The sequence below is a fragment of the Eptatretus burgeri genome, chromosome 11, assembly GCF_056783735.1.
Source record: "Eptatretus burgeri isolate ZD-2024b chromosome 11, Ebu_testis_v1, whole genome shotgun sequence".
Lineage (NCBI taxonomy): Eukaryota > Metazoa > Chordata > Myxini > Myxiniformes > Myxinidae > Eptatretus > Eptatretus burgeri.
This window is the reverse complement of record NC_140971.1, coordinates 81,007,480-81,029,866: the sequence shown is the minus strand read 5'-3', so window position 1 is coordinate 81,029,866 and position 22,387 is coordinate 81,007,480. Positions and strand designations below refer to the sequence as shown.

The 22,387-nt window shown below is 42.2% G+C and overlaps 1 protein-coding gene across 1 annotated transcript in view; it reads left to right on the top strand.

The window, feature by feature from the left end:
• Nucleotides 1-20,422, top strand: part of LOC147017488 (receptor-type tyrosine-protein phosphatase mu-like) — a 513,419-nt gene extending 492,997 nt beyond the window's left edge. Inside the window, exons 29-32 of the mRNA XM_085847977.1 lie at nucleotides 1,238-1,363; nucleotides 2,119-2,282; nucleotides 3,219-3,354; nucleotides 19,544-20,422. Coding sequence (XP_085704103.1) covers nucleotides 1,238-1,363; nucleotides 2,119-2,282; nucleotides 3,219-3,354; nucleotides 19,544-19,603 — 486 coding nt within the window. The 3' untranslated portion in view covers nucleotides 19,604-20,422. The remainder of the gene's footprint in view (nucleotides 1-1,237; nucleotides 1,364-2,118; nucleotides 2,283-3,218; nucleotides 3,355-19,543) is intronic.
• Nucleotides 20,423-22,387: the final 1,965 nt, after the last annotated feature.

Genomic DNA, 22,387 nt, shown 5'->3' with positions numbered 1-22,387 from the left:
GAGAGGAATTAGGCTGCTGCCTGTCTGTCTGAAGGATGAGAGATGTCACAGCAAAGGGTGGAGTCATCAGCAACGAGATAAAGAGGATTTTCGAGAGTCAGATAGATCATTGATGAAGATTAGGAATACGACTGGGCCCAGAACACTGCCTTTGGGACACTCCAGCCTTGACAAGTGGAGGAGATGAAAGGATTCCATCGAGTGCCACACGTTGGCTACGAGAGAGTGGAGGAAGTCAGTGACCCAAAAGTGGAGTTGACCTCAGATGCCATAGGCAGAGAGTTGGGACAGCAAGATGGGATGTCAGACTGTATTGAAAGCTCAAGAAGAGTAGGAGAGCTATCACCAGCACCTTGACCAAATTCCTCACTGACTCCTACTGGGAAAGCAATGGCAAACCTCCCAGTGCAATTCTTGCCACGAGGCTGCTTTATCAGTCCTGAATCAGTCTTTCGAGCAGTAAAATTAGTTTAGTTTGGAACCAATGAGAGTTGTAACTAATTGCATACAATCAAAATCTGTATCTGAGGCTCTCACCCATAATAGGCTGATAAACACACAGTCACCTGCAGAGTTCTGTTGTGTGTGTAATGCTATTAAGGTGTTTGTGATTTTCACTGGGTTATGTGATGTTACACATCACCAAGTTGGTGTAAAACGCTGTAAAAGCAATTCACGTTAGTCAAAAAACTGCGAAAATTGTCGCGTAGAAAATGCAGAGTGTTTTTTTCTTTTCTTTTTAGGTCAAAACGACAGTCGAACAAAATTAAATGTTTCAGTCACAGAGGGGCCATACAGGCCGTGTGTCTCTGTGTTGCAAAATATTTTGGAAGTGCAATGCAACACAGTCCAATGATCCATTACGAGCCTCAAAGGAGCTCGACGTTGGAACGATATACGCCATAAGGGATCCTTAATGTCCACTACCGAATGCTTAGTAGACAGGATACCGGCTTAACATCCCTCCAAAGGACAGCGCACTCATTGATTCAACATTGTGCACATGAAGCACCAGGGTGATATTTCATAGTTGCATTTGGAATAAAAACCAGACTGGAAAGCTTAAAGGTCGGCAGGCATTTCACCTCTGGGCTAGCCTGTAATCCCAATATCTACATAGTAGAGCATTTGTATTTTCTTTTGTGATAATAATGGTAATACAGTACTGTAGCAGCAACAACTAGAAGGGAAATGCTTTGCCTGTAATGGCTGATTGCCCGATGCTTGTGTACCCAAGTCCTGCCCTCAGTACTGGCCCGAAGAAGGTTTGCTGCAATACGGCGCTGTGCAGGTTGAAATCCTCTCATCGGCCAGAGAAGGAGATGTGGTGTCTCGTGTCTTTCGCATTCGCAATGTATCACGGGTACGTGTGCCGGCTCACATGCCTGGGCTTCGGGCAAAGATAAGGCCTATGGAGAGGCCTGACGATGCTTTATTTCACATGGATGCTGAAACACTTCCTCAGCAGGTCATTTCGTTTTTGGCCCACCGTTTCATCACTCCGTTTTATGATACACGTATAGACTGACAGCCTGAGGTCGTAAAACCTGCAGCACAGTGCTGACGGTAGCACGGGCAATGTGATCAATTTCATTAATTTGTGCATAGTTCCTCCCACCGTTATTATGACGGAAACAAGCCAGGCCCATTCTCCTTATTTTTCTTAGCTTGCAAGACGTGCACACAGCACCAAGCAGAGACCACTTTGGTTTGCTCATTATCGAAAAGATGTGGATTGACAATGCTCTCTTGTGCCACTGTGGCCTTGTTTGACCAGCTCGAGCCATAACCCGGGCTGTGAGTGTGTCAAATACCATTGTGAAATCTGGAAACAAATATTGTGTGCATTATTTTCTTCTTGCCCTTCTGTCTATATCCTTTCTCCTCCTCTTGTTGATTCCATTCATAAATGAATGAGAAGATATCAAGAATCTGTGTCGGAGTGGCGACCCGTCCAGGATTGTGCCCACTAGCCAATGAGACTGCTTCGGCAGCACCAACGCTCTGCGCAGAGTATGGTCCCAATGGATGGATAGATCTTTGATTCAATATCATTTAATTGATGTGTGCACAAATTCAGGTGTATCTAACCTACACTACGACTATAACCCACCCCAGCCCCACGAGGGTCATCGTGAGGTGCAGCATTTCCAGTACCTGGCCTGGCCCGCCCATCGGGAGGTGCCTGCCTCTCCACTGTCGTTCCTGCGCCTTGTGGCTCGTGTACGACGCTGGCACTCTGAGTTGGCGAGCAGCCAAGGCCGCACTCTCGTCCACTGCTTGTAAGCGCACACATCCGAAGGCTCTTCGTAATTCACACACAGTGATGAGTACCGTATGAATTACTGATTTTAAAATCCAACATACCATAACGAATACAACTTTCTGGTGTGATCATTTTAGTTTACTTTCTAAGCAACTATTTCATGATGGAGCACGTATTTCACTGAAAGAACTGACTCGATACCCTGGGTGTTTTTCTTTAATCAAAAACCACAATGAATAGCTCGCTTTGTCTCTTTAATGAAAGAGAGTAATTGGTTCACCCAATTAGCCCAGTCACTGCATGCAGTGGAAACTTGGAAGCAAATAGTGCCGTTAAATTGAAACAACTTCAATTTTTCACTCTTATTAAAGTAATATTCCTGCTGATGATACACATTCCTGGTCATTTTTGACAATTTTTATTTCTCATACTCTAATGGATTCCATTTGTAACAGGGTATCAGGTCTAACGGATCTGTTCTGATTTGTTCTTCTGGTACCAAGGGGTTGAATCAGATCAGATGATTGAGGCTCACCATAAACAGCCACATGGGCCAAGATCTGATCAGATTTTTTGCCAAGTGGCTGCTCGTGGTGAGCCTCCAACAGGATCAGATTTATCAGGTCTATCTCATTAATATAAAGCACAAAAGATAATAAACAGAGCACTCACTCCTAATTAACTCTACTAATTAATTTGCTTCAAATCTGATCATCAATTTGGCAGTCTGCTATTGCTATCAATCTGGCAATCTGACACAATCAAACTCTGGCAGCCCACCATTTGCAGGGATGCAGTCTTTGTTGCATCCCTGCAAACATCACCCAAGAGAGTGGCCATTCCTTCACATAACCCAAACGTGTACAAACATAGGAGTCCACAAAGCGAGACACATCCTATGAGCTTACAGGGCTGAGAGATCACGTCAAATCGCATGTCAACCCATTCCCAGGAACGGCGGTGGACGCGCTGGCGTGTATTGCGCAGTGAGCGTGCTGTGTGATCAGATCAAGAACCAGAGTGTCATCGACGTTTTCACAGCTGTCAAGACACTGCGAAACAGCAAACCTAACATGGTCGAGAGCCTGGTGAGTGGGCATTTGGACTGGGCACAAGACACTCAAGTAAATAATTGCGGCACATGATGAAATTGAGGCACGAATAACTCTAAAATTGTTTGTGAAAAGGACATTGAAAAGGTACACATTTTTTATAAAGTGTTTGTTTGTTTTTTCATTGTTTGATGTTTTGTCTAATTACAATTCTTTCTTTATAATGCTATTTTATAACGTCTTTTTTTGCTCTTCCTAAAGCTATAATACAGCAACAAAACTCTAACTCACAATGATCACGTAGCTTACTTGTTCCACTGACTGTAAGAGCTCTGCCGGCAGTATTGTCACGATTTTATAAAACCAGCAGGAGCAGGGTTATCCGTTTTGGGACAGTCAAAGAGTAGGTACCAGACTAAGAACGTTACCATGCCAACCTGCATTGAAAAGCATCGTGAGTATGTCATGGCTGAATACACAAATATCAAAGGCAGCCTTTTAGCTGAAAAAAAAAAAAATCTGGCAATGCTGGAAAATGAACTGAACATGAAATGGGATAGAAATGGCCTCATTGAAGTAAGATGAAAAGGGGAAAATGTATGACAGTCAGGAAATGGTTGCATCCATGTTCTGCACAAGTAAAGGGACAAAAAAGTGGAAAGTACTCGTGGATTCTTCCTTACAAGAAACTTCAAAGCAGGAGAGGCCATTATGCTCATGAAGCCTGTGCAATGTTTGCCAACCTGTGATTGTTTGTCCATGCACTATCCTTTTAAATGTTGAGCACAAACCAAGGAAGCAGCAAGTACCATTTACCTCCACCACCGGAGGTGAAGGAGGTTATGTTTTCACCCATGTCTGTCTTTTTGTTTGTCACGTGCAAAATCGAAGATTTTTCAAGTACAGTCATGCGCCGCTTAACGACGTTCCGGGCAACGACGGATCGCATATACGACGGATCTGCCAGCTCTGAAAAAAAAAAAAAATGAAAAAAAAATTCAGCTGAAAAATTCCTATCGCCGAGTGATGTGGCCGACGTTGCGCTGCCAGTCGTATAAAAATAGCACGTACAATTATGTACGCTGTACAGTACATATTACTTCATAATGATAATAAACGACAGTGTGGCCCTGTTATAATGCGATCGTTGAGGTCCATAAAATGTCATCGTGAAAAAAGCAGGGTCGTGCAAAATCGGGATTCAAGGAAATCGGCTTTCAAACTGAACCAATGTTTGCACGTTTAGCTTCCAACAAGTAAATTACCTTTAAATTGAGAATTCCGCGAATAAATCGTTGTTACAGTCGAAATTAAAACACAAATTTCTTTTTGGTGAAACTTTTCGTGTTGTTAAAACAATCGCATTGTTCCGAATGATATATATCACAATTGACAGGAGCTCGTTTCTTCATTTATAAATTATAACATCGATGCAATGATTACATATTTATAAAATCCAAACGCTATTTATTCATCTTTCTATAATCGATGCGAGAGGAGATTGTAAGCTGCTGCTAACAACACCAATGGCCGTCATGAACAGGACAAAGGTAAAACCACTTTGGTTCCTGCTGATGTGTCTCGCTTTGTGGACTCCTATGTTTGTACACGTTTGGGTTATGTGAAGGAATGGCCACTCTCTTGGGTGATGTTTGCAGGGATGCAACAAAGACTGCATCCCTGCAAATGGTGGGCTGCCAGAGTTTGTTCGGAGTTAATTAGGAGTGAGTGTCTTCCGTCTCTCTTGGATGTGTGTTACAATTGCCGACAGTATTCAGTACAGTAACATGCTGTACAGGTTTGTATCCGAGGAGCAATAGGCTATACCATATAGCCTAAGTGTGTAGTTTTGTGTAAGTACGATGTTCGAAAACGAAAAAAAAAAATGATGTTCGCACAACGACGACGTCGCATAACGACGCGTTTCTCAGAACGTAACCCCGTCGTTAAGTGGCGCATGACTGTATATTGGTCACTCGATTTTGTTATTGTCTATCTGTCTGTTTGTCGCCGACAAGTCACAATTTTAAACCGATCTTCACGAAACTTCACCACATGGGAGAGTTTGTCAAAAGGAAGAAGCCTATTGTTTTTGAGGTCAAAAGGTCAATATAGGCCAAAGGTCAACAACTTTGGTGAGATTTCTAAAATCCTCAATTTTCATCTGATTGACTTAAAATTTGAAGAAGATTTATATTTCAGGTCACTGAATTCAACCAGCCAATTATTTTTGTGGTTAACATGGCCCAAAAGGTCAACATAGGCCAAAAGTCAACAACTAAGGTGGTATTTCTAAAATCCTCAATTTTAATCTGATTGACTTGAAATTTGAAGAAGATTTATATTTGTCACTAAATTCAACTAACCAATTATTTTTAAGGTCAACTTCGACCAAAAAGTCAACATTGGCCCAAGGTCAAAAACTAGGGTGGTATTTCTAAAATTGTCACTTTTCATCCGATTCACTTGAAATTTTAAGATGAGTTGCCAATTTGGTCATTCAATTCAACCACCTATTATTTTTGAGGGCAAATTTGTTTATGGATTTTGCAAGTATGTATCATGCTCTGCATAACGCCTGGTGTTGGCGCAGTGGTTAGGGCAGCGGCTTGGGACCCAAAAGGTCCTGAGTTCAAGCCCCGTTGGGCCACTGAATATATATATATATATATATATATATATATATATATATATATATATATATATATATATATATATATATATATATATATATATATATATATATATCTTCTTCTTCCTCTTTCGGCTTGCTCCCGTGAGGGGTCGCCACAGCGGACCAACTGTCTCCATTTCGCTCTATCCTCCACATCTTCCATTGACACTCCAACCACCTGCATGTCCGCCCTCACCGCATCCATGAACCTCTTCTTTGGCCTTCCTCTTCTCCTCCTGCCTGGCGGCTCCATCTTCAACATCCTTCTCCCGATATACTCCGTTTCCCTCCTGTGCACATGTCCAAACGATCTCAATCTCGCCTCTCTCACTTTGTTTCCAAACCGTCCTACCTGCGCTGTCCCTCTAATACACTCATTCCTTATCCTATCCATCCTCGTCACTCCCAACGAGAATCGCAGCATCTTTAACTCTGCCACCTCCAGCTCTGCTTCCTGTCTTTTTGTTAGCGCCACCGACTCCAAACCATACAACATAGCTGGTCTCACTACCGTCTTGTATACTTTCCCCTTCACTCTTGCAGCTACCCTTCTGTCACAAATCACTCCTGCAACTCTTCTCCACCCACTCCATCCTGCCTGCACTCTCTTTTTCACTTCTCTCCCACACTCTCCGTTACTTTGGACAGTTGATCCCAAGTATTTAAACCAATCCACCTTCCCCACCTCAACTCCTTGCAACTGCACCATACCACCACCCTCCCTCTCATTTACGCACATGTACTCCGTCTTACTCCTACTGACTAACATTCCCCTTCTCTCCAGTGCGTACCTCCACCTCTCAAGGCTCGATTCAGCCTGCTCCCTACTCTCCCTACAGATCATGATGTCATCCGCGAACATCATGGTCCATGGAGACTCCAGTCTGATCTCGTCCGTCAACCTGTCCATCACCATTGCAAACAGGAAAGGGCTCAGAGTCGATCCTTGGTGCAATCCCACTTTAACCTTAAACCGGTCCGTCATTCCTACCGCACACCTCACCGCTGTCACACTGTCCTCATACATATCCTGCACGATCCTCACATACTTCTCCAACACTCCCGACTTCCTCATACAATGCCACAACTCCTCTCTTGGCACCCTATCATAAGCTTTCTCTAAATCCACAAACACACAATGTAACTCCTTCTGGCCTTCCCTATACTTCTCCATCAACATTCTCAAAGCAAACATCGCATCAGTGGTGCTCTTTCCTGGCATAAACCCATATTGCTGCTCACAGATCATCACCTCTCCTCTCAACCGAGCTTCCACTACTCTTTCCCACAACTTCATGGTGTGGCTTAACAACTTTATCCCTCTGTAATTTCCACAGCTCTGCACATCACCCTTATTCTTGAAAATCGGAACCAGCACACTTAATCTCCACTCCTCCGGCATCCTCTCACTTTCCAAGATTTTATTAAACAATCTGGTTCACAACCCCACTGCCATCTCTCCTAAGCACTTCCATGCCTCCACTGGTATATCATCTGGGCCAACCGCCTTTCCACTTTTCATCTTCTTCATAGCAGTCCTCACTTCATCCTTACTGATCCACCCCACTTCCAGATTCACTATCTCCACCTCTTCCAACCTTCTCTCTCTCTCATTTTCTTCATTCATCAGCTCCTCAAAGTACTCCATCCACCTTCTCAACACACTCTCCTCGCTCGTCAGCACATTCCCATTTGCGTCCTTTATCACCCTAACCTGCAGCACATCCTTCCCAGCTCGGTCCCTCTGTCTTGCCAATCAGTATAAATCCTTTTCCCCTTCTTTTGTATCCAACTTCTCATACAGCTCGTCATATGCCTTTTCCTTGGCCTTAGCCACCTCTCTTTTTGCTTTTCGACGCCACTCCTTGTACTCCTGCCAACTTTCTTCATCTCTCTGACTATCCCACTTCTTTTCGCCAACCCCTTCTTCCTTATACTTTCCTGTACTTCCTCATTCCACCACCAAGTCTCCTTATCTTCCTTCCTCTGTCCAGATGTCACACCAAGTACCTTCCTAGCTATCTCGCTCACAACTTCTGCTGTCGTTGCCCAATCATCCCACCCATCTTTACCACCATCCAACGCCTGTCTCACCTCCTCCCTAAATTTCACGCAACAGTCTTCCTCCTTCAACTTCCACCATCTGGTCCTTGGTTCAGCCCTCACTCTCTTCCTCAACCTCACCTCTAAAGTCATCCTACAGACCACCAATCGATGCTGTCGAGCTACACTCTCCCCTGCCACAACCTTACAGTCACTAATCTCTTTCAGGTTGCATCTCCTACTTAAGATGTAGTCCACCTGTGTGCACTTTCCTCCACTCTTGTATGTCACCCTGTGTTCCTCCTTCTTCTTGAAATACGTGTTTACCACTGCCATTTCCATTCTTTTTGCAAACTCTACCACCATTTGCCCTTCCACATTTCTCTTGTTGAGACCGTACCTCCCCATCACCTCCTCATCCTCTTTATTCCCTTCCCCAACATGCCCATTGAAATCTGCTCCAATCACCACTCTTTCATCCTTGGATACACTCTCCACCACTTCATCTAACTCACTCCAGAAATCTTCTTTATATTCCATCTCACACCCCATATGTGGGGCATATGCACTGATGACATTCATCATCACCCCTTCAATTTCCAACTTCACACTCATCACTCGGTCAGACACCCTCCTCACCTCCAATACCCTCTTGACATGATCTTCCTTCAGGATTATCCCGACACCATTTCTCCTCCCATCCACACCATGGTAGAACAGTTTGAAACCACCTCCAATGCTCCTCGCCTTACTCCCCATCCACTTGGTCTCTTGTACACACAGTATGTCCACCTTTCTTCTCTCCATCATATCAGCCAACTCTCGCCCTTTGCCAGTCATCGTCCCAACATTCAGAGTTCCAACTCTCACCTCCACACTTCTACCCTTCCCCCTCTCCCACTGCCTCCGGACTCGCCTTCCCCGTCTCCTTCTCCTCCTTCGCCCAGCAGTAGCACAATTTCCACTGGTACCCTGCTGACCACCGGTACCGGTGGCGGTCGTTGGTAACCCGGGCCTCGACCGATCCGGTATGGAAATTCGTTTTGTTGTCCGCATAATGATTTGGCATAGGTTTTTACGCCGGATGCCCTTCCTGACGCAACCCTGGTCGCCTCTTACGACACACAGGGATATGGTACACCTATTCGAACCGGGGCATACACCCTGATCTGATCTGATTGTATACCCTGGTTAAAATACATATATATATATATATATATATATATATATATATATATATATATATATATATATATATATATATATATATATATATATATATATATATATATGTGTATATATATATATGTATATACCAAGTCGGATAACACCAGGGGGTTGACTCAGCCTGTCATCCTTCCGAGGTCGGCGAAATGAGTACCAGTGTACTGGGCCGGTGTATACCCCGGTTAAAATAGGTGTACCAGATCCCTATGTTGTAAGAGGCAACCAGGGTTGCGTCAGGAAGGGCATCCGGTGTAAAACATGTGCCAAATCACTATGCGGATCATATGGATGATCCGCTGTGGCGATCCCTCACGGGAGCAGCCGAAAGAAGAAGAAGAAGATATATATATATGGATGATCCGCTGGATATATATATATATATATAGTGTATCATATATATATATATATATATATATATATATATATATATATATATATATATATATATATATATATATATATATATATATATATATATATATATATATATATATATGGATGATCCGCTGGATATATATATATCTTCTTCTTCTTTCGGCTGCTCCCGTGAGGGATCGCCACAGCGGATCATCCATATGATCTGCATAGTGATTTGGCACATGTTTTACACCGGATGCCCTTCCTGACGCAACCCTGGTTGCCTCTTACAACATAGGGATCTGGTACACCTATTTTAACCGGGGTATACGCCGGCCCAGTACACTGGTACTCATTTCGCCGACCTCGGAAGGATGACAGGCTGAGTCAACCCCCTGGTGTTATCCGACTTGGTATATACATATATATACACATACATATATATATATATATATATATATGTATTTTAACCAGGGTATACAATCAGATCAGATCAGGGTGTATGCCCCGGTTAGAATAGGTGTACCATATCCCTGTGTGTCGTAAGAGGCGACCAGGGTTGCGTCAGGAAGGGCATCCGGCGTAAAAACCTATGCCAAATCATTATGCGGACAACAAAACGAATTTCCATACCGGATTGGTCGAGGCCCGGGTTACCAACGACCGCCACGGTACCGGTGGTCAGCTGGGTACCAGTGGAAATTGTTCTACTGCTGGGCGAAGGAGGGGAAGGCGAGTCCGGAGGCAGTGGGAGAGGGGGAAGGGTAGAAGTGTGGAGGTGAGAGTTGGAACTCTGAATGTTGGGACGATGACTGGCAAAGGGCGAGAGTTGGCTGATATGATGGAGAGAAGAAAGGTGGACATACTGTGTGTACAAGAGACCAAGTGGATGGGGAGTAAGGTAAGGAGCATTGGAGGTGGTTTCAAACTGTTCTACCATGGTGTGGATGGGAGGAGAAATGGTGTCGGGATAATCCTGAAGGAAGATTATGTCAAGAGGGTATTGGAGGTGAGGAGAGTGTCGGACCGAGTGATGAGTGTGAAGTTGGAAATTGAAGGGGTGATGATGAATGTCATCAGTGCATATGCCCCACATATGGGGTGTGAGATGGAATATAAAGAAGATTTCTGGAGTGAGTTAGATGAAGTGGTGGAGAGTGTATCCAAGGATGAAAGAGTGGTGATTGGAGCAGATTTCAATGGACATGTTGGGGAAGGGAATAAAGAGGATGAGGAGGTGATGGATAGGTACGGTCTCAACAAGGAAATGTGGAAGGGCAAATGGTGGTAGAGTTTGCAAAAAGAATGGAAATGGCAGTGGTAAATACGTATTTCAAGAAGGAGGAACACAGGGTGACATACAAGAGTGGAGGAAAGTGCACACAGGTGGATTACATCTTAAGCAGGAGATGCAACCTGAAAGAGATCAGAGACTGTAAGGTTGTGGCAGGGGAGAGTGTAGCTCGACAGCATCGATTGGTGGTCTGTAGGATGACTTTAGAGGTGAGGTTGAGGAAGAGAGTGAGGGCTGAACCAAGGACCAGATGGTGGAAGCTGAAGGAGGAAGACTGATGTGTGGAATTTAGGGAGGAGGCGAGACAGGTGTTGGATGGTGGTAAAGATGGGTGGGATGATTGGGCAACTACAGCAGAAGTGGTGAGCGAGATAGCAAGGAAGGTACTTGGTGTGACATCTGGACAGAGGAAGGAAGATAAGCAGACTTGGTGGTGGAACGAGGAAGTACAGGAAAGTATAAGGAAGAAGGGGTTGGTGAAAAAGAAGTGGGATAGTCAGAGAGATGAAGAAAGTTGGCAGGAGTACAAGGAGTGGCGGCGAAAGGCAAAGAGAAGAGGTGGCAAAGGCCAAGGAAAAGGCATATGGCGAGCTGTATGAGAAGTTGGATACAAAAGAAGGGGGAAAGGATTTATACCGATTGGCAACACAGAGGGACCGAGCTGGGAAGGATGTGCTGCAGGTTAGGGTGATAAAGGACGTAAATGGGAATGTGCTGACAAGCGAGGAGAGTGTGTTGAGAAGGTGGATGGAGTACTTTGAGGAGCTGATGAATGAAGAAAATGAGAGAGAGAGAAGGTTGGAAGAGGTGGAGATAGTGAATCTGGAAGTGGGGTGGATCAGTAAGGATGAAGTGAGGACTGCTATGAAGAAGATGAAAAGTGGAAAGGCGGTTGGCCCAGATGGTATACCAGTGGAGGCATGGAAGTGATTAGGAGAGATGGCAGTGGGGTTGTTAACCAGATTGTTTAATAAAGTCTTGGAAAGTGAGAGGATGCCGGAGGAGTGGAGATTAAGTGTACTGGTTCCGATTTTCAAGAATAAGGGTGATGTGCAGAGCTGTGGAAATTACAGAGGGATAAAGTTGTTAAGCCACACCATGAAGTTGTGGGAAAGAGTAGTGGAAGCGAGGTTGAGAGGAGAGGTGACGATTTAATCTGTGAGCAGCAATATGGGTTTATGCCAGGAAAGAGCACCACTGATGCGATGTTTGCTTTGAGAATGTTGATGGAGAAGTATAGGGAAGGCCAGAAGGAGTTACATTGTGTGTTTGTGGATTTAGAGAAAGCTTATGATAGGGTGCCAAGAGAGGAGTTGTGGCATTGTATGAGGAAGTCAGGAGTGGTGGAGAAGTATGTGAGGATCGTGCAGGATATGTATGAGGACAGTGTGACAGCGGTGAGGTGTGCGGTAGGAATGACGGACCGGTTTAAGGTAAAAGTGGGATTGCACCAAGGATCGACTCTGAGCCCTTTCCTGTTTGCAATGGTGATGGACAGGTTGACAGACAAGATCAGACTGGAGTCTCCATGGACTATGATGTTCGCGGATGACATCATGGTCTGTAGGGAGAGTAGGGAGCAGGCTGAATCGAGCCTTGAGAGGTGGAGGTACGCACTGGAGAGAAGGGGAATGATAGTCAGTCAGAGTAAGACAGAGTACATGTGCGTAAATGAGAGGGAGGGTGGTGGTATGGTGCAGTTGCAAGGAGTTGAGGTGGGGAAGGTGGATTGGTTTAAATACTTGGGATCAACTGTCCAAAGTAACGGAGAGTGTGGGAGAGAAGTGAAAAAGAGAGTGCAGGCAGGATGGAGTGGATGGAGAAGAGTTACAGGAGTGATTTGTGACAGAAGGGTAGCTGCAAGAGTGAAGGGGAAAGTATACAAGACGGTAGTGAGACCAGCTATGTTGTATGGTTTGGAGGCGGTGGCGCTGACAAAAAGACAGGAAGCGGAGCTGGAGGTGGCAGAGTTAAAGATGCTGCGATTCTCGTTGGGAGTGATGAGGATGGATAGGATAAGAAATGAGTATATTAGAGGGACAGCGCAGGTAGGACGGTTTGGAGACAAAGTGAGAGAGGTGAGATTGAGATGGTTTGGACATGTGCACAGGAGGGAAACGGAGTATATCGGGAGAAGGATGTTGAAGATGGAGCCGCCAGGCAGGAGGAGAAGAGGAAGGCCAAAGAAGAGGTTCATGGATGCGGTGAGGGCGGACATGCGGGTGGTTGGAGTGTCAATGGAAGATGTGGAGGATAGAGCGAAAAGGAGACGGCTGATCCGCTGTGGCGACCCCTAACGGGAGCAAGCCGAAAGGAGAAGAGTATCATGCTCTGCATGACATCTTCTTGTTTGTTTGTCTGTTTGTGTTTGTTTGTTTGTGTGCAGGATATCTCAAGATGTTGTGGAAGGAATCTGGATGAAATTTTGTGGACAGGTTCGGTGTGGTGTGTGACAAGGACAAACTGATTAGATTTTGGTGAAGATCCGTATCTGGATCCGGGTACTGTAATTTTCTAAGTGATTCTTCACCATTGAGAGATTGAGCCAAAAACTATATATAGCACGAAATCTCAAAATGTTGGACAGATTCGGATGAAACTTGGTGAGCTGGTTGGATTTGTGACATGGAACAATTGGTTCAATTTTGGTGACGATCCGAATCCGGATCCGAATCTGATAATTTTTTAAGTGATTCTTCACCATTGAGAGATGGGGCTAAACTAATATATTGCACGATATCTCAAAAAGTTGCGGACAAATTCGGATGAAACTTTGTGGACAGGTTGGGTGTGTGGCAAGGACAAATTGTTTCGATTTTGGTGAATATGCAAATGCAAATCTGGATACGAGAATTATTTAATTTTTAAAATAATTCTTTACCATTGAGAGATAGGGCCAAATACGATATCGTACTGTATATCATGATATTTTAAAAATGTAATGGGCTTGATATGTTCTCGTGGATCAGGCATTACTTGGCGGAGGTAGGTGCTCTACCGAGTGACCTTCTAGTTTTAAAAGTATTTGGTAGGACTTGGCTGGGTTAAGTTCATGCCACTGACTGTGCCTTCAATCTCCCAGTGATACAGCGCGGTCGCTCTAATCATTATTCCGCTGAGTCTGATAAATGATATTTGTTGAAAGAGTATGTCTGATGACTGATTATTAAATTGATGAAGAAACATCATCAGAAAATCATTAAAATCTACACCCCAATGAAAATTCACGAAGAGGAAGAAGTGGCAGAAATCTTTAACCAAGTGGAGGAACGTCTAAATGCTTGTCGAACAAAAAACACTGTCCCTACGGGAAAACATTGATGCCAAAGTGCGTGAGAACTTTTTCTGAAATCAGCAAAAGAACCAAGAAAGGAAGCACATTCATGGACATTGCTAATGGTAAGTAAAATTATACTTCGTGAACACAAAATAAGGCATCATAAAAATGGACATGGGTAAGTGCACATGGAGCAACAAAAGCAGATGGATTTCATTGAGGTCAACAAGTCAAACAACGTATGTGACAGTGCATATATATATATATATATATATATATATATATATATATATATATATATATATATATATATATATATATATATATATATATATATATCTTCTTCTTCTTTGGGCTGCTCCCGTTAGGGGTCGCCATAGCGGATCATCCATATGATCCACATAGTGATTTGGCACATGTTTTATGCCGGATGCCCTTCCTGACGCAACCCTTGTCGCCTCTTACGACACAGGGATATGGTACACCTATTTTAACCAGGGTATACACCATCCCAGTGCACTGGTATATATATATATATATATATATATATATATATATATATATATATATATATACATATATATATATATATATATACATACACATACACATACACATAAGCACGCACACACACGTCCGCTTATTGTGATGGCATGATTTCATGCTTTCAATTGGCTATGAACAATAGTGCATCACCACTGCGACCAAGTATGAGGGCACCGCTGATGCAATGGCATCGGAGCATGGTACATCCTTGCAAATTCCACCCTCAGATCCCAAGCCCACCATCCATCCATTGGGACCATACTCTGTGCAGAGAGTTGGTGCTGCCTAAGCAGTTTCCTAGGCTATTGGGCACAATCCTGGACGGGTATCCACTTTGACACAGGATACCAGTAAGCTGGCACTCATTTTCCCAACCTCAGAAGAATGACAGGCAGAGTCAACCCCACCTGGTATTAATTCAACACCCAAGCAGGATTTGCACTCAGGATTCAAGGATCCTAAGCCCACCAATCTAGCCACTAAGCCAACACCAGGCATATACCATCGACTTGAAAAGTTTAAACTGGAGTACTTAACCTAAAACTATAAATATCAAGAAATATGAGAAATGCACAAGGAAAAATTGATGCGTCTGGATTGCAAAAATGAACAACAGGATTGAAAATTGTGCTTAACAGCTGAATTTAGCATCTCAAAAAAAATTAATAATGCATCTATCAACTGACAATGGCGGTAAAAGCGACAGCCTCAACAATTGTAAAGAAAGAAAAAGGCTGCCGACAAGAACAAGTTATCAGAAATAACCAAAAAAAACCTAATGGAAAGCGAATAATTTAGAGGAAGTGCTACAGTTAAAAAAAAAAGGTTGAACACTGTGAACCAAATTATATTCTAAGGAAGAAGATTAGACAGGACATAAGAGACTTCAACACTAAAGAAACTGGAAAAAAAATCATTGAGAACAGCACGAGCTTAAAAGCTTCAAGCGGAGTGCAATTGACAGGACATGCTGAGATTTTTTTCACAAAAAGAATAAAATGGAAACCTATTTTCACAAACAGAAATGGCATTGTTAAGTGTGCCAAATAATTACCGGTATACCACAAAGCAAACAATTTAGCCATCCTGCCAGTGACTGGTGACGAGATCCGGTTTACATCAAAAAGCCTGAAAAGGCAAAAGCCACCCGGAGAAAATGAAATTGTTACAGACGCACTCAAACATGATGGTGAACTGTCCCAAGGTAAATTGGCCAAACTATTCACAGAGTGCCTGGAAAATGAAGGAAAATCCCACTTGCATGAAAAAAAACTCAAACCTGGTACCAATCCAGGTCGCCAACGATGCAAGACTGTTGGCACAGCTGGCAGGGTGTCTAGCAAGAGCCAGTCTGGTGTTGTTGGCTACCAGGTAATAATCCACCAAAAAACTACAATAACATGGACCTGAAAAATTACTGTCCAATTAGTCTGCTCTTCTGTATTTATAGATTGCTTCCAAAAGCTATAAATAACTGACTTGTGAAATGGACAACAAACAACCACCAGAGGAAGCAGATTTCACAAATGCATACTGAACAATGTATCACCTTCAAACAGTAAATCAGCGTGTGGAAAAATTATGAGAATATAAACTGCCTTTGCACATGCCATCTATTGATTATGAAAAAGCTTTTGACGGTGGGAAACAAATCCTGTCGTGCAAACTCTATAATCACCTAAACGTCGTCTAGACGTATCAACATAAGAAGCGAAGTCTGCAGTGGTGGAAAAAAAAACAACCTTGAAATTGCACCAAAGTAGTGGAAAGAACAAGATCGAAAGAGGTGTCAGACAGGGAGGAAATATTTCATCAATAATCACTACATGCCTAGAAGGAGTGTTCCAATGGCTAAATTGCGAGAATAAAGAAATAAATGTCAACAAAGAACGAATAAGCTATGCCTACGATTCGCGGGTGACTGTTTCAATTTCAAACAGCACTGAAGAACGGGAAATCGTGATAGACGAGCTAAATTTGGAATGAGACCATCTGAAGAAAGACAATATGATGAGGACAAAAAACATTTTAATTACTATAGAAAAAGAGCAAGAAATTCAGACTGATGGTTGCTGAATTGAAGAAAACGTGTATAAATTATACTTTAAAAAGTTTGCCACAGAGTACATTCATAGTCCTTTACAAAGTCGCTTTTATTCTCGTTCTTCAATGTTTTCATAACTACCAAGGCTGATAAAGATTCCAGAATAGATCGCCAAAGTATAAATCGGGAGATCGTTAAAATGCCAAATTGTACTTCTTATTCACTTTTTTTTTTTCACCAGCCGATCACAATAAAGGCTAAAGCGATTAAAATGATTCTAATTTCTTATGCGAGGAAGTAACATTATCTCTGTCCATTGGGCTTTGTTTAATTCACCACGTAAGTTCTGAGTGGGAGTGTGTGTCATCCAAATAATTTGCACTATATCAGATAGTCATGAAACGTGGTAAAGTTTCTTCAATTTCCTCCGTTGAATGGTTTTCGATGGGCGCACTTAACACCAGAACTGCCACTTTATAACTGCCGGCAGTGATGACCGGGTACCAAGATGTCCCGCTTTGATTGGACACCTGACCCATTACATCCTCTTTGTTCAATTGAATTCAGAATGGGATTTAAAAATAAATTAAATTAAAATCAAATGGAAGACCAAATAAAATAGGTACTGCACTGCATCAGAAGGAACCCAAACAAGCAAAAAGCAAAGATGAAGTCATCAGGAGGAACCTGGATAGGATTTGGGTTTCAACTGCTACTCCTCTACATTCAAACCCATCCATGTGCAGCCAAGTGAGCCTTATTCAAAAAAAAAAAAATCGAAAAGAAACCACATCAAAAAATTAAATAATTCTGGCTGCCAGAACATGTGTCCCATCAGGTTGAAATTTAAAACACGTATTCACCGTCACAATGACATAAAATTTTTGAATTGTCACATTGATTGATGCAGTGGTTCAACAGAGATAATTTTCTAAATATTTTCCTTCAATCCAATATGGCTGCCAAACCATGTGACCTATCAATTATTTATGAACACACTGATATCCCCAAGGCTTGGAAAACATGTGTGTGAAATTTCCCCTCGATCTGTCCAGCCATTCTGGAGAAGAAGATTTTTTCGGGTAAATCCTGCCAAACAATGTGACCCATGACGTAATAGGTGAACTTTTTGTTTGTCAAAGATAGGCAGTCATACCTGTAAAGTTTTTCCTCAATCTGTTCAGCCATTTTGGAGATTTTTGAAGTTTTTTTTTTAATATGGCTGCCGAACCACGTGACCAATGACGAAATCAATTTTTTCCTGTTATTTACCCCTAGATGACCCTTAAACATTTTCATACTGATTGGATGTAGTGTTCTACTTATGCAATTATTATGACATGATAAAAAAATCACACATTCCCCATGGAACAGGATCCAAGTTTCAATCTATGGTGAAAATTTTGTGTCGATCTGACAAGTGATAAATGTGTCATTCAAAAAAGGGAATAACAAAATGCAGACACGTATGTTGTACATACATACGCAACTTTTTGCTGAACTCCACTTTTCACTTCGCGAACTTGAGCTAAATATACAATCTGTGCATAATACCAGCATTAACGTATTGCCGTGAAATGTGGTCTTGTGCAGAAAGGATTGAGCAAAAATTGATCACCAAGCAAAGTGCCATGGAATGATGTGGTCTTAGCATGACAAAAATAATGGGTCAGACAGAAAAATAAATTTCAATACGTTTTTGTCAAAACAAAAACTGAAATGGAACTGGACTGAACATAACAACAAGAACGGACTCCAAAAACTACAAACGAACAGCCTGGAGAAGGACCCGGAGTATATCAAAAGAACAGAGGAAGACCAAATAATAAAGGGAGAGACAAAATTTAATAGTTCACTAGAGTACAATGGCTTTAAATCACAAAGAACGGAAAAATAATGCAACAGGTTGAGGAGTCCTCCAGTTCACTGATCTAGTCCTAATCCTCGTCCTCGTCCCAGTCCTGGTCCCCGTCCTAGTCTCAGTCCAAGTTCTCTTCCTCATCCGAGCCCCCGTCCTAGTCGCAGTCAAATCTGTAATAGTTAATGTGACGTCTAAACCAGACTCCGTAGTGTAATGGTTAGAGCATCTTCTCTGAGTTTGGTGGTTTGAACCCTGACCATGTCATACCACTGGCTTTTAAAATGGTTCCTGCTGCTTCTTTGCTTGATGCTCAGCATTTAAAAACGACATAGCATAGATAAACAACCATAAGTTGGCAACCATTGTGTAGGCTTTGATGGGCCTAATGACTCCTCCTGTGTTGACGTTCCTTGTTTTTCTTTTTCTTTCTTTCTCGCAGTATGCTTACTTTTGTATTCTATTTTAATGAAATATTAATTTCATTACATATTGTATGTAAAATACACAGGAATGTTCATGATTCTATGTATCTACACATCACATTAATACATGTCTTCATGGAATTCAGCTATTAATTTTATCTGCTTTCTGGGAGACGGATGAACCTTGTAGGTACAAATACATGGTTGACTCATTTCTGGGAGGTGCTGTGATGTTGCCAATGCAGTTCCCCTGTAGATTTAGACAGACATTTCCAATTTGGTGTGTTTTCTGACAAACAATGACCTAATCTTTTCAAAAAGTGTTGTACAATCTTGAATGTCCTCTCCGTAGCGGGTGCCCCCCTCCAAAAGGGAAGTTAACCTTTAGAGATGAGATTTTTGGCAAAACATCTCCTCAAAAGATGTCATATTGCCCTACCCACTAAAATGATTTTAATTATGTCTCTTCCTGCTTCGTAGGACCAGTACCGTTTCTGCTACGATGCAGCACTGGAGTTTGTGAGCCAGTTCCAAGCGTAGATCCTTCGGCATGCTCACCCTTCCATGGACCCTGTACAGACGGAATAAGGTGGTGATCGAACCGATGAGAGGGATTCAATGTTTTGAGGAACCTATTCACATTCACACCTGCATTTCTAGTCCCAGAACATCATTGGACATTTTAAAGCTACATCTTTGTACTGTTGCAGACAAACAAAAGATGGCTTTTCACTATTTTAAGTCATCGAAAGGATTTTGTACAGGAAGCCTTGAATAAAGATAGGTAGATCTATTTATCAGTATTTTTAAAGTAGATTATGTATAAAAAAAACCCCACAAAATTTGATTAAAAAAGCAACTATGGTCGTGTTTGGCACTTGGAATTGTGAAATTACTGTATTGCGGTTAAGGTCATTTCATTACCCCCCCCCCCACCACCTCCCTCCTTTGCAAAATATTTGCAAAATTATACTTTGAATTGCCCTGGAATGTAAATACTGTCAAGTAGCCACATTCGGTGCATTTACTAAAAAAGTAAATGAGTGTAAATATGCTTTTTCTTCATTCTGAGGTTGTTTTGTTTTTGTTTATTTTTTATATCACTAGTTTTTCATTCCACTCCATACTGCTGTGACCATGTGATTTCAACTTTCTCTTGTCATGCAAGCCAAAGACTCTTGCGGTATTGTCTGTGTATGCGTCTGAGCCGTGCCAAATGGAGTGAAGTATTTATTGCCGAGTTCCACGCAAACAAAACATTTTATGCAAAAGAAATGTGAATTTTATGTGACCGTCTCTCCCAGCACCTTTTAACATTCCACAAAAGCAACAATAAAAATTTCAGTTTGACACACATAATGGACAGGTGGTTTTATTGCACGGCGCTCTTCCACTGATGATATTATGCTTCCAGATGCAAATTGTGTCCGGAGCTCACGAGGTGGTTGATGTTTACAGACCCATGCCTACCTTGCATATAGCTTACAACTATCTCAGAATGCACACATGGTCACAGCACGACTTGCATTTTACGATTACAACATTGTGACGTGATGCAACATGATAATGTTCTGAGCAAGCCTATATGTTCAGTTCCTTTGTAAAATTCGGAGATGTACATGGCCACATTTTATTTATACAACGAGGACATCTAATCGTGGGTTCACGATGCATCACAATTTACCATGAATGCACAATACAAAATTGACGTGGAAAAAAAAATCCTCAACAGATTATCTCAGATGTTTGTGAATTAGAGCGGGTTGTGAGATGTTCGTCATCACTAAGGTGTATATAAGTGCAGAAAAGTCCACCAGAATGCAGACTTCTGGGCGCAAGCGATAGACCGATGACCGGACTCGTCGAAATGAAGCACAGGATGAAGCCACAGACGTGGAACGATACAGAAATTATTGGAACAATTTCACAAGAGTCTATTAGTGTTCCTTACGTTCTTACAAGTCTGCAAATCATGAGACAGAGAGGACAGAGATAGAAAAAGAGAGAGAGAGAACATGATGTGGGGATTTGTTTTTAGGTTGATTTATGTAAAGCCACTCCACGAGCCTTCAATTGATATACAAAAAAAAGAGGAAGATTAGGCTCGCGGCAGTCCAAGTATTCTCCATTATTTTTGTTCAGTAACTGCATGATTCCTGTCGAAGAAAAACTAAAATTATATTTTGGAAAAACCAGTGGAAAGGAAACTAGATATTCCTGATGATATTTGACTATGTTAACCTTTATACTTCCTAGTCATAATTGGCAAACTTTCCAGTTATAACCATGTGGATTTATAAAATGTATTACCTCTGCCACTGAAGCTGCATGGAGGTTGTTTTCGCACCCCGTCTGTCTGTTTGTTTGACTGTCTGTAAGCAGGATATCTCAAGAAGTTATGAATGGACTCGGACGAAATTTAGTGAACATATTGGATGCGTGACAAGGACGAATTGATTCGATTTTAGTGAAGATCTGGATCTGATTTAAAAAAAAAAATTTAAGTGATTCTTCACCACTAAGATGGGGCCAAAAACGATATATACACAGATATTTCAAAAAGTTGTGAACGAGTTATGACAAAACTAGGTGGTTGAGTTGGGCAGGTGACGAGAACAAGCCGATTAGATTTCGATTCAGGTCTGGATCCGAATCCGGCCTATCAGTGGGATACAAAACGTAAACTGTTCAGCCGAGTGGAGCTATGCACTCTCCCGTTGTAGTTGTCACTGTGACATTAGGCAAAAATATAATTTGAAAGCTGTGATGAATGCACCTACAAATTACAGATATTATCATGTTTGAGTGCAATTACAGGCTGCATACCATCGTTGGGAAAATGCATTGAAAAAGCTGCTTCCAAACAACAGCTGCACCACAATGACAAAATCACATCATTCCATTCAGATGTCAATGTTCATGTGAGAACTAAATGGCAAAGGATAATTGGATTGAAGGAAGCGTGTACATTGATTGTATGAACTAAAAGCAACGTCAGAAAGAATAGAAAAATATCGACCCCCAGGCAGGAGATTTTCAGGATATCCAGGCCTTGTGTCTCAAACACCTCCACAGATCCCATGTGGAATTGATCCACAATGTGGAGAGATGCTCAGTTGTAATCTCCTTTAGCAGATATCAGCAGGTGAAAAGAGGACCTCCCTTAACATCCAAGGATCAGATCATGGACTATGCTCTAAAGAGAGCATGGTCAAAACAATTATATGGCTGGTGTTACAATCCCAGACAGGTCACCACAGGAAGTCAGGGCAGGAATTTGGAATTTGGTTATGGTACCAGCAATATCTCATCTATTCTTCACCA